General features: G+C 45.2%; 1 protein-coding gene across 1 annotated transcript in view; it reads left to right on the forward strand.

The window, feature by feature from the left end:
• The first annotated feature begins 7,972 nt into the window (after window positions 1–7,972).
• The window catches only part of rab34b (RAB34, member RAS oncogene family b), a 13,663-nt gene continuing 5,708 nt past the window's right edge, over window positions 7,973–15,927 (forward strand). Inside the window, 6 exon segments of the mRNA XM_083648054.1 lie at window positions 7,973–8,024; window positions 9,137–9,222; window positions 9,357–9,422; window positions 10,847–10,919; window positions 10,922–10,950; window positions 13,992–14,056. Of these exon segments, the coding sequence (XP_083504180.1) occupies window positions 7,977–8,024; window positions 9,137–9,222; window positions 9,357–9,422; window positions 10,847–10,919; window positions 10,922–10,950; window positions 13,992–14,056 (367 nt within the window). The 5' untranslated portion in view covers window positions 7,973–7,976.

A 15,927-nucleotide genomic window follows, 5' to 3' on the forward strand; every position in this document is an offset into this window, starting at 1 on the left:
CGGCAGGGCACTATTTACAGCGACACACAGGGAGGAGGGAGTGGAAGCTGCTCTGATTGACGTGGTCGGAGCCAATGACAGAGTTTGTAATAAGCCGGGAGCGGACATCCGGCAGCCACTGAAACAGTCGCTCCAATGGGGAGCAGCTGTAGAGCAGGGGAGGGCATATCCGTGGCGCCAGACTCCTCTCCCGGTAGGGAGGGGAGGCTGGCCAGCGAGAGATTATGAAATTACCCTCAAAACACAATAATTGTCATTACTAAACCATGTTTGGTAGGCATGGATTTGCAATTAAAATAGCTATAATTCACCATTGTTAATCTCCTTCCTTACTCTAAAAATGGTAAACCCCAAACACCACATACGTATATGTTGCCATTCACAAGTTAAGTTTTCATGCTACTGGATGGCAGCCATCTTGGAATTCTGGGTCAAAATTATGTCAGAATGTTAAACCGGTGTCAGAATCAGATTCTTTGTGGTTGGCTTACACCAAAAAGTGTCTTCATACATTATTCTAGGTGCTCTGGTTCAAAAGTAAATTTTTCAAGATTGCACCAGTGGCCATCTTGGATTTGGCCATCTGGCAGAAAGTCCCAGGATGTTTGGGAGGGACCTGGGGGCTATTTTAACAAAAGGCCCATAGAAGTCAAATTACTCATCAAAAAATCTTAGCTAGAGAGTGGTCATGGAATTGAGGTTATAGCATCAGTTATCAGAAACTATGATTTCCTTATCACGTCATTAAATTCACCATTGATTAGTTACTTTAACAGTTTATGATGTTCTATATGATATCATTGTAATCATTGACCATGAAAACATAGGGATAGACATCACCTTTTCTGTGTTATCATGTGTGGTTCAGGAGATATGATGCAAACTACATAATTCGCTTATGGCGAAATTAAAATGGCCACCACGAGGCATTTTTGTGATGGCTTAATTTCTGAAGATTTACGGGGCCCCAAACTATATGCGTACCAAGTTTCATTCTTTTATGAAAAAGTTAACATGATTTTCACACATCATCTGGACTAATTAGTACACAGAAATCAGGGTTTTGTCATTTATATGGGAGTAGTTTTTACAGAGTGATAATTATCAATAAGCTACCAGATTGGCAGGGTTATCATACCAAAATATAAACTAGAGACATGTAGGAAGACAAAAATAAAAAAAATTGCGCGGTCCCCTTAGGTGGTACCGATTTCACCATTGGCCCATGGACTAATTGCATTGTATCCTTCTCAAAACACCACTGAATTCACCAAAACACCACTGAATTCACCATTAACTATTCATGTGAACAGTTCATGATGTTGTATATGGTGTCATTGTAATCCTTGCCCATGAAAACATAGGGGTAGACATCACATTTTCTGTGTTATCATGTGTGGTTCAGGAGATATGATGAAATCAGGGTTTTGTCATTTATATGGGGGTAGGTTTGTTTACAGAGTGATAACTATCCTTAAGCTACCAAATCGGAAGGGTTATCATACCAAAATATAAACTAGAGACATGTAGGAAGACAAAAATAACAAAATCGTGCGGTCACCTCAGGTGGTACCGATATGTCAAAATTTCAGCCTTGGCCCATGGACTATAGGCTAAGGCTACTGAGCTGCTGCTGCTGCACTGACGGTCTGCCCGCCTGTCTGTGACAAGCGGCTTGTCCAGTCGTAACAAACAGATGCGGGATTCCCGCAATCCTGTATCCAATTTCAGACACTGATTGTGCAGAAAAAAATGTGCAGAAAAATCGCACACCAGCGATTTTTGTTTGTGTTTGTTGTTGTTTTGTGAGGGCGAGCGTCCTAGCCGAACTGGCAGGAGGCAGGAGGCAGGAGGCTGTTTCGCCTGTGAGCAGCCGCCAGCCGGGGCCTGAGGAGGAGGGAGGGGGGAAAACGCAGGGGTGGACTACACCTTTTGCCAAGAATCACGAAAAAGGGAGAAACGAAAATTAAAAAGGGACTTAATGGCGGTGTATATGACAAGTTGGACAAGGGAATAACGTAGATAAATCTCCCATTGTGATTACATGAGCGTGTTGAGAGCGGGGGGTTTGTCCTGACTGTTGTGCTGTGCTGCGATAACGAGTCTCACATCACCAGGCTCTTTTAACGATACTTACATAGACTACATGGGAGTCTAGGGGTACACCTACCCCTGGTTGGGAATCACTGCCTTAACCCATAACTCGAGCCGTAGCCTACCCCTAAACGTAATCTTAACACTAAACCCTGATCCTAGACTAGTTCCTTGAAGAAGTGAGAACCAGCGAAATGTCCTGTTTGTAGAATTTCCCTCACATTTTCTTCTCAATCCAGGAATACAACACACACACACACACACACACACACACACACACACACACACACACACACACACACACACACACACACACACACACACACACACACTTTGTACATCTGTATTTGGAGGCCCTTTATGCTGTAGACCTGGGCTATGTCTTATATGTATACATGTAGATGCCAAATCTCGTAAGGTGTTTTTACTTATTGGTACTATTGGGGATTTTGAATATGTATGGTCGTGGGTGTTGTGTTTTGACAATTGAGGGTACCCTGAATAAGTGAGTTTATTTATCTCCAGTCCAAGTCGAGTCTTGAGTCCCCAGTGTTCAAGTCCAAGTCCGACATTACTGAACATGAGCGTGAATCCACATGTAGGTGGAAAACACCTGCACCCTTACATGAAATTGAATGTTACCTTTATCGCTATCAATATATTATGCCACATTATTATGGCCTATTACACACACAATTAACAAGACCAAGTCCTCATCTCCAACTTCCGAGTCCGAATGCATGAATGCTCGAGTCAAAAGTCACTAGTGTTCGTTTCAAAGTCGAGTCACAAGTCCTGGAAATTAGTCTAGGACTTGGACCTGAGTCTGCACTGGTTGTTTGTGTCAACACAACAGGTCAAAAAAGTCATGCCATATCACCCCCATCCTAGCCTCACTGCACTGGCTCCCGGTACAGCACAGGATCCATTTTAAAATCCTTGTATTTGCATTCAGATCCCTCCATAGCCAAGCCCCCGCCTATATCTCTGACCTCATCCATCCTCATCCCTATGCAGCCAGCCGGTCTCTGAGGTCATCTGACCAAGAGCTCCTGGTCGTGCCCAGGACCAGGCTAAAAACAAAAGCCGACAGAGCCTTGGAAGTGACAGCCCCGAGGCTCTGGATCAGAGTCTCTCCCCCCCAATCTGAGAGCCGCTCGCTCTGAGCTCTCGTTTAAAAAACTACTAAAGACTCACCTGTTTAGACAGGCTTTTTAGTCATTCTTAGCCATTGTTTGTACCTGTTCATGCTCTGTGTATGTGTCGCGGGTCGAGACTGATTGGTGACTTTGGGTTGGGAAGTGACTATGTACCCAGAGACAATAAGTGGTGTATGGTGTATACTGTGTCTGGGGGGGCGCTGTATCTGACTAACCTTGTCACCTGTTTGCTGTGCCCGCCATAATTGATGTTTGCAGTGATTTATTTGCAGCGTGGCTGCCGTAACCTAGCAGTGTGAAGTGATTTTCTGTGCAGTGTGTCTGCCGTTATTATCCTGGTTGTAGTGGTTCTTTTGCAGTGTGCCTGCCTTATTGCAGTGGAGTGGAAATACGAGTGACTTATATGATATATCTTTCTGGATCTAAAACCCAGTTTTGGAGTGTGCTGTGCTAAAACCACTTTGTAACAAGTTGCTGCAGGAGGGTTAATACAGCTGCAATTCCCCTAATGCTTTTGATACTGTTCATGTGATGACTTAATGACGTGCTGTGCTCCCTAAACTTTTATCTTTTAATTAGTTAAATAAAGCATTGTATATTTTTGTACACTACTTACTACTTGTTGTTGTTCTTTGGGGTCCAGATTTAAACTGGTTTAGTCGCTTAGGCGACATATGTTGTTATGTTTTTGCTTTTTCTTGTATTGTTCCTGCACTTATATTTCTGTCTTGCTGTTTTAATGTGTAAAGCACTCTGTGCATTCGTGCTGGGAAGGGTGAAATAAAGTTTTACTTACTTACTTAACACCCCTCCAAACACAGCTGTGGACTATCATGTAATCATGGGCTGTACTTAAACACCATGCAAGTTCGTATGTTTGATATGTGGACAAACTGTGTGGTAAATGGAATAATGCAACTGCTGAATTGTATTGTAACGGGTTGGGTTTGTGTGCTGCTGTTGTGTGTTGTACTGTTCTGTGCATGGGGAGTTACGGGGGGTCTGTGAAGGCGACATTTAGCCAGTGGGGGGGGGGGTGAGAGAGGGATTCACCTGTGATTGGCTGGGGGGAGGGGAGCTGTGAGAGCGGGGGACAGCTCGGAGAGTTGGTGTGTGGAACCTGAGAGGGAAGGTTGTGTGTGTGAAGAGCGGAGAAGCTAGGAGGAAGCTAGCGGGGTTTTGAGTGTGTGTTGGGGGGTTTGTTTTGGCGTGGGCTACGGCTGACAGTAGCCCCGGACCTGTGTGTGATAAAGAATAAAGTGCGGTGACTAGATCCTGACTCTCGCCTCGTTCCTGACAATGCTACACTGGCGTCAGAAGAAAAACTAACGACTGGAAGGCTCGAGCGCGACCTGGCGTTAGCGGTTAGCTGTTTGTGTGCTAGCTGCTACAAGGACCACGTGGAATGGTGCGCGAGGAACGCCTGTCGGTGGACGGGGGGGAAGAGGAGCTGCCGACCCCGGAGTTTGGCTCGGTGCTTGCTGGCATGGAGGGCCGCCTGAAGCAGGAGCTCAGCGCGGTGCTTGCCGGCATGGAGGCCCGATTGATGTGGGAGATCGGATGGCTGTTGGAGGCGACGCCTGCCTGGGCAGAGGGGCTTATGGAGCTACTACGGGAAGTCGCGCAGCGCGGAGAGAAGCGGACGGAGGAGCCGCAAAGAGTGTGTTGGACCTGTGGAGAACCGGGCCACGTGGCGAGGTGGTGCCGCAGCGGTTCCGGGGGACAGACGGGGTACGCGGAGCAACGATACTGGGGACGGCCAGGTGTCTGCTGGTCGTGCGGAGCCTTCGGGCATCTCGCCAGGGGGTGTCCGGAGGCTGTCGGGGAGCAGAAGACGGCGGGAGAGGAGAGACGTGCAGGCGGCTGGCAGGTGAGACTCTGCTGGTCGTGTAAGAGGCCTGGACATTTGGCCAGAGACTGCACTGAGACAGTGGAGGTCAGGGAAGAGACACGGGTTGGGGAGAGTGTGGAAAGCCGGGGGGAAGAGAACGTTGTGAGGATCGGGAGAGCGAGGCTCATATTTCCAGGTGAGCAGGTGTCGCTACTAACGCCGGAGGGACCGGCACAGCCGAGCTGCGCTACGCCCCCCACGGTTGCTGTACGGGAAGCCGAGGTGGTGGTCGCGGCCGTTTGTGTTCTCCCTGCTGTCCTGGGCACGCCGCCCCCTGGGGGAGGGGGACGGGAGGACGGGCGAGTGCGAGAGGCGGAGGAAGAGGAGTACTGTTCAGATGAAGAGGAGTTCTGTTCAGATGTGGACCTGGAGGACGACAACATGACCATCATGGATGTCGACGCGGATGAGTGGCAATACAGGCAGGCGGAGGACGCGGATATCGGTCCCGCGTATACGTGGGTGGTGGCCGGACGCCGGCCCCCTGTGGAGGAGATTCACAGGTGTTCCGGTGTCACAAAGGAACTGTGGGAGATGTTTACCGACCTGCATCTGGATGAAGACGGAGTGTTGGGGAGGGGGGAACAGGGGAAGAGAGAGTTCCGGGCGGTGGTACCCAGCTACCTGCAGGAGTTGGTATTACGGTGGGCACACAGGGGCCCGGGACCCGGTCATCAGGGGACTGAGGAGGCGGTCCGCGGTGTTCGGGCACGGTTCTATTGGAACCAGTACGAGGGGGATGTGCGTAACTACTGCAGTGCGTGTGATGACTGTGGGACACAGGGGGGGGCTGAGGAGAGTCACCCGGCGGAGGAGTGACCCCACTGGGGGGGGGGGAGAGGGACTTGTGTGCTTCTGGTGGGCCAGAAGCTTTGATGTGCGGGGGAAGTGTAACGGGTTGGGTTTGTGTGCTGCTGTTGTGTGTTGTACTGTTCTGTGCATGGGGAGTTACGGGGGGTCTGTGAAGGCGACATTTAGCCAGTGGGGGGGGGGGGGGTGAGAGAGGGATTCACCTGTGATTGGCTGGGGGGAGGGGAGCTGTGAGAGCAGGGGACACCTCGGAGAGTTGGTGTGTGGAACCTGAGAGGGAAGGTTGTGTGTGTGAAGAGCGGAGAAGCTAGGAGGAAGCTAGCGGGGTTTTGAGTGTGTGTTGGGGGGTTTGTTTTGGCGTGGGCTACGGCTGACAGTAGCCCCGGACCTGTGTGTGATAAAGAATAAAGTGCGGTGACTAGATCCTGACTCTCGCCTCGTTCCTGACAATGCTACAGTATGTTTAAGTATTATGGGAATCTATGGATCATATCTCTGACTGGTGTGCACATTCAAACACGAGGATCCAAGGGCCGTTTAACCCATTTACTGGTGAGATGATGGTTACAAGGATGAAACACAGGATGTGTGTGGTACATGTGTGTAAATGATAATATAATAGGTGTGTAACGCAGGTAAGGGGTGTGTGTGTCAGTGTCTCACAAACTGTCTTTGTGTCTAACAAACTCAAAGAAGAGGAAGAAGTCCTCCCCAATCAGTAACGACTTTGCGATCAGGCGACACGGGAGGCGCAGACGCAGGCGCAGCCCATTCTTCGAACCGCTCCCCCCATCGGTGCTACGAGTTGTCACTCATTCAATTTCAACCCGCCTTCAAAAACCAGCAGTGGCTGTGAAGTGGTACAGAGTATACAGACTCATTTATGTAGTATTCGGGAGCGCAGCGATTCAATATTGGAGTCTGGGGAGAGACTCATTCTAAAGTAAATCATACTACAAGCGACCACAGGAAGGCGCTGGTCGGCAAATTATTCTCCGCATCAACTGCATGCAGAGTTTGCAGGCCCATAATTGTTGTCCGAGGTTGCTCGTCTCATCTCGTCTCTCAGGAGACTCAGTTTGTTGCTGTGTGTCATTTCACTTGTTCTGGATTTTGCCTTGACATCTTTTCCTCGTCACAAACCCGGAATTTAGGCTACTTTCTACAACATTTCTCCCTTCCGAAGCTGTCAGGTAAACTTGTCAAATTACATTTTTGATAGCCTACATTAATTTGCTTTGATTTCTTCCAGTTTATTTTTACTCTGTTGGTGCTTCATCCATTATTTGCTAATACATGTGTGTCAAACCTATCTTAGAGGTATACAGGGCAACAATTTAATTAATAACTCATGTCACTTTGTAAAACATACTGTATTTCTTACCTCATAGTTTTCTAACCAGTTGGTTCAACCAGACATCCACTAGCCTAAATAGCTTGCATTTTGCATTTTCCTGCTTGCTTATCAGGGACTGTGTGGTTACCAGAGAGACTACTGCTCCTGCCCGCCCGACAAAGTAGGCCTACAGTAGATGGGAAAGGACATATTGTGCAGGATGTTGCATTGTTTGTCTAGTCTCTAAATAATAGAGTAACAATGCAATATTATTATTATTGCATTGTATATAGCCTAGTAGTTCATGTTTAATTCTTATTTTTGATTCTTGGCTGTTTTAGCCTGAGCATACTTTATCTTTTTCTTTTGTGTGAGAGTATACATTGACAGTTAGGCGAACCGGAGCCAATTTCCATGTGTATGTGTGTATACATACTTGGCCAATAAAGCTGATTCTGATTCTGATCAATTAAAATGACCATTATGATTTTCTTGAGCTTATTGACTGAATCCCTCACTAACTTTTCAACATTGTCTCTCTTCGCAGGGAAACCTATATGACATAATTGTGTCGCTCCTGGGATTTGTGGGAAGAGCGGTTACTTTTCATGTGTGTTGTCAGAGACAGGAAGCAGAGGAACAGTTTGTGCATTGTCTGCATGTGTGTGTGCATTCAGCCAGGAGCATGTTGCCACCTGTGAAAAAAGATCGGATCATTACTCAGCTCCCAAAGGTGAAGTAGGCCGCACGCACGCACGCACGCCACGCACGCACGCACGCACGCACGCACGCACGCACGCACGCACGCACACACACACACACACATTTGAAATATGTATAATATAATAATATATTTGAAATATGTATGCAAGTATGCAAAGGACATAAACAGTAATAGTGCAGTCAAAGGCTCGGAGTCAGTCAGTTACATGAGTGCCCAGACGGCAAACACAATAATGCATACACATAAGAAACACACAGGATGATAACATGACAGGTTGATATATACAGTTATACTGTAATGCAAGGTAGAGGTCAGTATCCACTTCATGGGTACAAAAAGCAGCGCCTCCTCCATATTGAGCGGCTGCCGATAATAGTAGATATTGAACAGTATCTCGCTAACTGCTTGGCCCTTCTCTTTGGGAGACCAGCCATCTGAAGGCCTCTCATAACCAGTTTATGGACATGACCTAGGCTACCAAATATGAAAACTAGAATTTTACACCTGTAGCCCAGCTGTGAAATGGTCTGTTCTAGCTGTTGGTGGTAAATGGTACAGCCAACCTCTCACACACACACACACACACACACACACACACACACACACACACACACGCGCGCACACGCACACACGCACACACGCGCACACACACACACACACACACACACACACACACACACACACACACACACACACACACACACACACACACACACACACACACACACACACACACACACACACGCACTATAACACAATTACAACATCTAACAGTATTAGCATTCTGTATCTGTAAGGGGACAGATAATGATGCCTGTATATAATATGTGCTTATTGGTGTTTTTCCCATAAATGGAACTGTTTGTTTTGCTTGTAGTCGACTGCTGCAGAGTTGTATAAATAGAGCTGATGAGACGTTAGTGATTACAAACCGCTGGTCAGTTTATAGTCTAATGTGAAATGTGTTATGCACAGAAGTTTTGAGTGTCCTCTCTGTAGCTCTGGTAAACCTGCACCAAACCCTCTCTCTCTCCCTGTGTTTTCACTGGGATTGTTCTACATTTGATTCTTTCAACATACTTTTTGACACTCTCTCTCTTGATGGCCATTCTCCTTTTCAGTGTTTTAGTCCAAATGCAGCTCTACACACCAAAGATGTATTCCATCCACAGGTGAAGGTGCTGTGCCAAACACAGAAGACAGTGGAGTAAGACACCCCCAACACACACAGACACACACACACATACACACGCACGCACGCACGCACGCACGCACGCACGCACGCATGCACTTACCCTGTTACATCAGTGTTTAAATTAACTTTTGGCTTTGTGTTCCCAGTTTTAACATCGCCAAGGTGATTGTAGTGGGTGATGTTGCAGTGGGGAAAACCTGTCTGATCAGCAGGTAAGGAAGACACTGTGATGAGCTGCATTATCAGCAGGTAAGGAAGACACTGTGATGACCTGCATTATCAGCAGGTAAGGAAGACACTGTGATGACCTGCATTATCAGCAGGTAAGGAAGACACTGTGATGAACTGCATTATCAGCAGGTAAGGAAGACACTGTGATGACCTGCATTATCAGCAGGTAAGGAAGACAAGTGATGAACTGCATTATCAGCAGGTAAGGAAGACAAGTGATGAACTGCATTATCAGCAGGTAAGGAAGACAAGTGATGAACTTTATCAGCAGGTAAAGGAATACACTGTGATGAACTGTCTGATCAGCAGGTAAGGAAGACACTGTGATGACCTGCATTATCAGCAGGTAAGGAATACACTGTGATGACCTGCATTATCAGCAGGTAAGGAATACACTGTGATGACCTGCATTATCAGCAGGTAAGGCAGACACTGTGATGAACTGCATTATCAGCAGGTAAGGAAGACACTGTGATGAACTGCATTATCAGCAGGTAAAGGAAGACACTGTGATGAACTGCATTATCAGCAGGTAAGGAAGACACTGTGATGACCTGCATTATCAGCAGGTAAAGGAAGACACTGTGATGACCTGCATTATCAGCAGGTAAGGCAGACACTGTGATGACCTGCATTATCAGCAGGTAAGGAAGACATTGTGATGAACTGCATTATCAGCAGGTAAGGAAGACACTGTGATGACCTGCATTATCAGCAGGTAAGGAAGACACTGTGATGACCTGCATTATCAGCAGGTAAGGAAGACACTGTGATGACCTGCATTATCAGCAGGTAAGGAAGACACTGTGATGACCTGCATTAGCTGTGGCACAGACAGCCACTCACCAGCATTGCCCTCAGCCTGACTTGAACTTCAATATGTATGAACTGAAATTAAAATGTGAAAATCACCAAAATAAGACTTTCTACAACAGTATCCATACAATGAACCTGTGCACAAGGCTATGCCACATTTTCTTCAGGGGAGGGCTATCTATCCCTCTAGTTAAATCAATGCTAATTTTCAGACTGTGGTCCAAATCATCATTAGTGGTTTGATTGAGTGGGATAAGGAAAGGAAAATTGAGTTTACGTCTTCATTAGATCTCTGTGGATTGCAGCTCTCTGTTGGAGGGGAGCACAAGACTATGATGACAAGTTAAATCTGTGATCATCTGTTTTTTCTTGTCTAATAATGTGTAAACTTAACGCTGTTCTGTATCTCCACTGCTCTCATTTTTTGCCTTGAATTCCACAACCATAAATAACATGAACTAACACTGACATCATGATACAATTTTCAAAATGGTCATCACATCTCTCTCTCTCTCTCTCTCTCTCTCTCTCTCTCTCTCTCTCTCTCTCTCTCTCTCTCGGTCTGTCTCCTCTCCTGGATCCCCTTAAGGTTCTGCAAGGGTGCGTTTGATAAGAACTACAAGGCAACCATAGGGGTGGATTTTGAGATGGAGCGTTTCGAGGGTGCTTGGGGGTTCCCTTCAGTTTGCAGCTGTAAGTTGATCACAGACCTGTAAGTTAATCCTCACAGACACATTTAGTCCATAAATTCAGTCATAAACAAATCAAGTCATGTGCCCATGGATGATGGCATCCGATTCATAACTCGCCTTTAAAGGATCCACATGTCAAAGCTGCACTGAATAAACCAGAAATGGTTTGATTAGATAATGATGCGGTGCACTAAATTAACATTCCCAGCCTCAATGATTAGGGTCATAATCCTTTTAAGATCGCTGTTTTGGACGGTCTACTAATTAAATTGTGTGCCTATAATTGCACATTTAGTATAGAGTATAGAGACAGTCGGCGTGTGTGGGAACGCCCACAAAATGTTAAACGGCTGGCAGGCGAGTGGGGTAAAACCGCCGATATATCTCATGGGCTGACTCACCAAAAGACGGTGCTGCGGCTCTAAACTACAGGTTTGGGGGTTCTAGAGCAGAACACAAGACGTCTGCTCAGATGTGCGTTTACTGCGGTGGTTAAATCCCCGATCGTGTCTGCCTGGGCTGGGCTATCAGCTAAATTCTAACTTTGCTGAATGGATAGAACGGGGGAATTTACCCCACCCTGACCCCGCCCCCAGGCTAACCCAGCGTCTATTGTGGGCGTTCCTAGAGCCTGTATGGGCGTTCCCAGACATGCGGACTGTCTCTATGCTGGCTGCGGTCAGAGAGAGTTACACTATTCATGTATTTAAAGCCAGTTCATCTTTCTCACATTTTATTTGTCTATTTGTCTTTGGGCCCTCTCAAATATTCTGGTCCTGACATCATTTATCATGATCATCCATTGTGTTTGTTTTCTCTCTCTCTCTCTCTCTCTCTCTCTCTGTCTCTCTCTCTCCCTCTCTCTCTCTCTCTCTCTCTCTCTCTCTCTCTCTCTCTCTCTCTCTCTCCTCTCTCTCTCTCTCTGTCTTGTCTCTCTCTCTCTGTCTCTCTGTCTCTCTCTCTCTCTCTCTCTCTCTCTCTCTCTCTCCCTGTCTCTCTCTCTCTCTCTCTCTCTCTCGCTTCTCTCTCACTCTCTCTCTCTCTCACTCTCTCTCTCTCTTTCTCTCTCTCTCTCTCTCTTCTCTCTCTCTCTCCCCTTTATGTTTTTGGTTCAAGTAGCAACAACTCTGTGTGCCTGTTAAATGAAATTGTGGGACACACAGACTGCATAGGAAAGCGTAGGTGGTGATAGGATGAACACACAAAACAACACGGTAAACCTCTGTATGCTTCATAACAAGGTTCCACTCTTTCACTGGCAGCATTCTTGATACAGTTAGCTAATTGTTGACAATGGCTTAATATTGTGTTGCCACTATGTGGTAAAACAACCGTCATGGATGATGGACAGGACAGAATCCTTAATTAAACTCTCTTTGCGGTCTTTCTCTCTGTCTTCCCATCTATGATTAACTCATTCCCTGCCATTGACATCATCGGATGGCAATAAGTGTTTTCACCGTCATGTGATAGATGGCTCTCTTACTCACCTTGTGAAATAGTACAGCACGTCTAAAGGTGTACAGGATCGACCACGATTGTCTAACAAAACCAGGAAGCAGAAAAAAGCAACAATCTCCCATCAGAAAAGGTCCATAGCACAGCTCCATGGCACGGCTCAAACGCTGTAGTCTGGGCACCTTTCACCCCGCTTTTTGTCATGGGGGCGCAAACCAAGGAACTGGAAACAACACCGGAAATAAGTGTGCCAAAAAACGAAACGTCTTTGTTGCCGTTAGCTTGACGCGGTGAGGTTACGTTAGCTAGAGCCTGAAAAGAACAACAACACAAGTTGTATAGTAGCGTTAGCACATTTCTAGTAACTGCCGAGGAAGGTTTCTGGAGAGCCAAAGACAATGGAGTACTCGCCATGTGAAATCTTATGATCAATGTCCATGTCTTTCCCAGCACAGGCAGCAGAGATGCTTCAACTGTTGTACTCGATCCTCCATTATCGATAACAGCGGACAGACAACTAGCGTTATAACTATTCCATCAACTGGCCATTTGTCTGAAAAGTAAAGCTTCTGTATTGGCTTAAAATTTGTGAGATTGTGAATCCGCAATGTTTCTACAAGAACTTCTTCAAAAACTTTGTTCGGTACGTCCATCTTTTGTTTTGTTGTTTGCCGTTTTATTTTCTGATTCGTTGTGTCTAATTGTCAAGTTAACGAGCTATTTCCGCTGTTGCTTCCTGTCTAGGGTGGGCTCTAGGCCGGAAGCAGGCAGGGTGACAAAATCACTTGTGAACGGAGGCCAGGCTCTTTCTCGCCGAGAAGAGCCTGGTGACGGGATTGGACTCCATTACAGCGGGGGGGCAACCTGTCACTCAAATGTGAAGGATTTTGTTTTCACCACGCACCCTGCACGCAACACGTCCACAAGTCACTTGTCCTCAGGAAATAGTAATCCAGTTCCTAAACTCTTGACGCCGTGTAAATTTCAGCCGGTAGATTGCTCCTGACATACAGTAGGCTACACAGACAGCCAGTCGTCCCCCCGCGCAAGACGAACGCACGACCCGGGCTCTCCTCTCTCATAGCAGGGTGCATCTCTTTCTCACACCGGTGTTACAGTAAAATCTGTGCCCACGGGTGAGTTTGACCAGAAGGGGAAACAAAATCTTTATGGGGTTCATCGTTGAGTGTAACACCGCCAGTATCCACCATCAAAGGCATTTATTCGGGTCAGGAGCCATGAAGATGACTTAATTTACAAAAATGCCATTTCCTCCGCTTTCTGGTCAGAGACTGCTGTTTTTGGTGAAAACGACCTACATTCAGGTGTCGATAACTAAAGAACGGATGAAGGAAGAATCAAACTTTTTTTTCATATGAAAGTCGAGGCTCTCTTCTTTCTTTTGGGATATTCAGTCTTGAGGTAGTCATAGAAGAAAATATTCTGTGGGTCTTGGAAAATTAATGAAAATGATCAAAAACCCTGGCGGTGGCTAGTGACTTATTCTGAAAAACTGTGGCGGAGAATGAGTTAAGGTTTAATCTATCTAATCTGATCTGATCTAATCAAATCCCACTGTTTCAGCTGGGACACAGCAGGTCAGGAGCGCTTCAAGTGCATCGCCTCGACATATTACAGAGGAGCACAAGGTGACTTTTGCTTAATCTCTGTTCTCACCATTTTATTTGACTAAACTAGACGAGTCACTTAATCTCTCTGTTGTCACCATCTTATTTGACTAAACTAGACGAGTCACTTAATCTCTCTGTTGTCACCATTTTATTTGACTAAACTAGACGAGTCACTTAATCTCTCTGTTGTCACCATTATATTTGACTAAACTAGACGAGTCACTTAATCTCTCTGTTGTCATCATTTTATTTGACTAAACCAGACGAGTCACTTAATCTCTCTGTTGTCACCATTTTATTTGACTAAACCAGACGAGTCACTTAATCTCTCTGTTGTCACAATTTTATTTGACTAAACTAGACGAGTCACTTAATCTCTCTGTTGTCACCATTTTATTTGACTAAACTAGACGAGTCACTTAATCTCTCTGTTTTCACCATTTTATTTGACTAAACCAGACGAGTCACTTAATCTCTCTGTTGTCACCATTTTATTTGACTAAACTAGACGAGTCACTTAATCTCTCTGTTGTCACCATTTTATTTGACTAAACCAGACGAGTCACTTAATCTCTCTGTTGTCACCATTTTATTTGACTAAACTAGACGAGTCACTTAATCTCTCTGTTGTCACCATTTTATTTGACTAAACCAGACGAGTCACTTAATCTCTCTGTTTTCACCATTTTATTTGACTAAACTAGACGAGTCACTTAATCTCTCTGTTGTCACCATTTTATTTGACTAAACTAGACGAGTCACTTAATCTCTCTGTTGTCATCATTTTTATTTGACTAAACCAGACGAGTCACTTAATCTCTCTGTTGTCACCATTTTATTTGACTAAACCAGACGAGTCACTTAATCTCTCTGTTGTCACCATTTTATTTGACTAAACTAGACGAGTCACTTAATCTCTCTGTTTTCACCATTTTATTTGACTAAACCAGACGAGTCACTTAATCTCTCTGTTGTCACCATTTTATTTGACTAAACTAGATGAGTCACTTAATCTCTCTGTTGTCACCATTTTATTTGACTAAACCAGACGAGTCACTTAATCTCTCTGTTGTCACCATTTTATTTGACTAAACTAGACGAGTCACTTAATCTCTCTGTTGTCACCATTTTATTTGACTAAACCAGACGAGTCACTTAATCTCTCTGTTGTCACCATTTTATTTGACTAAACTAGACGAGTCACTTAATCTCTCTGTTGTCACCATTTTATTTGACTAAACCAGACGAGTCACTTAATCTCTCTGTTTTCACCATTTTATTTGACTAAACTAGACAAGTCACTTAATCTCTCTGTTGTCACCATTTTATTTGACTAAACTAGATGAGTCACTTAATCTCTCTGTTGTCATCATTTTATTTGACTAAACTAGACGAGTCACTTAATCTCTCTGTTGTCACCATTTTATTTGACTAAACTAGACGAGTCACTTAATCTCTCTGTTGTCATCATTTTATTTGACTAAACCAGACGAGTCACTTAATCTCTCTGTTGTCACCATTTTATTTGACTAAACCAGACGAGTCACTTAATCTCTCTGTTGTCACCATTTTATTTGACTAAACTAGACGAGTCACTTAATCTCTCTGTTGTCACCATTTTATTTTACTAAACCAGACGAGTCACTTAATCTCTCTGTTTTCACCATTTTATTTGACTAAACTAGACGAGTCACTTAATCGCTCTGTTGTCACCATTTTATTTGACTAAACCAGACGAGTCACTTAATCTCTCTGTTGTCACCATTTTATTTGACTAAACCAGACGAGTCACTTAATCTCTCTGTTGTCACCATTTTATTTGACTAAACTAGATGAGTCACTTAATCTCTCTGTTGTCACCATTTTATTTGACTAAACCAGACGAGTCA

Source organism: Poromitra crassiceps (assembly GCF_964638095.1).
Source record: "Poromitra crassiceps genome assembly, chromosome: 1".
NCBI lineage: Eukaryota > Metazoa > Chordata > Actinopteri > Beryciformes > Melamphaidae > Poromitra > Poromitra crassiceps.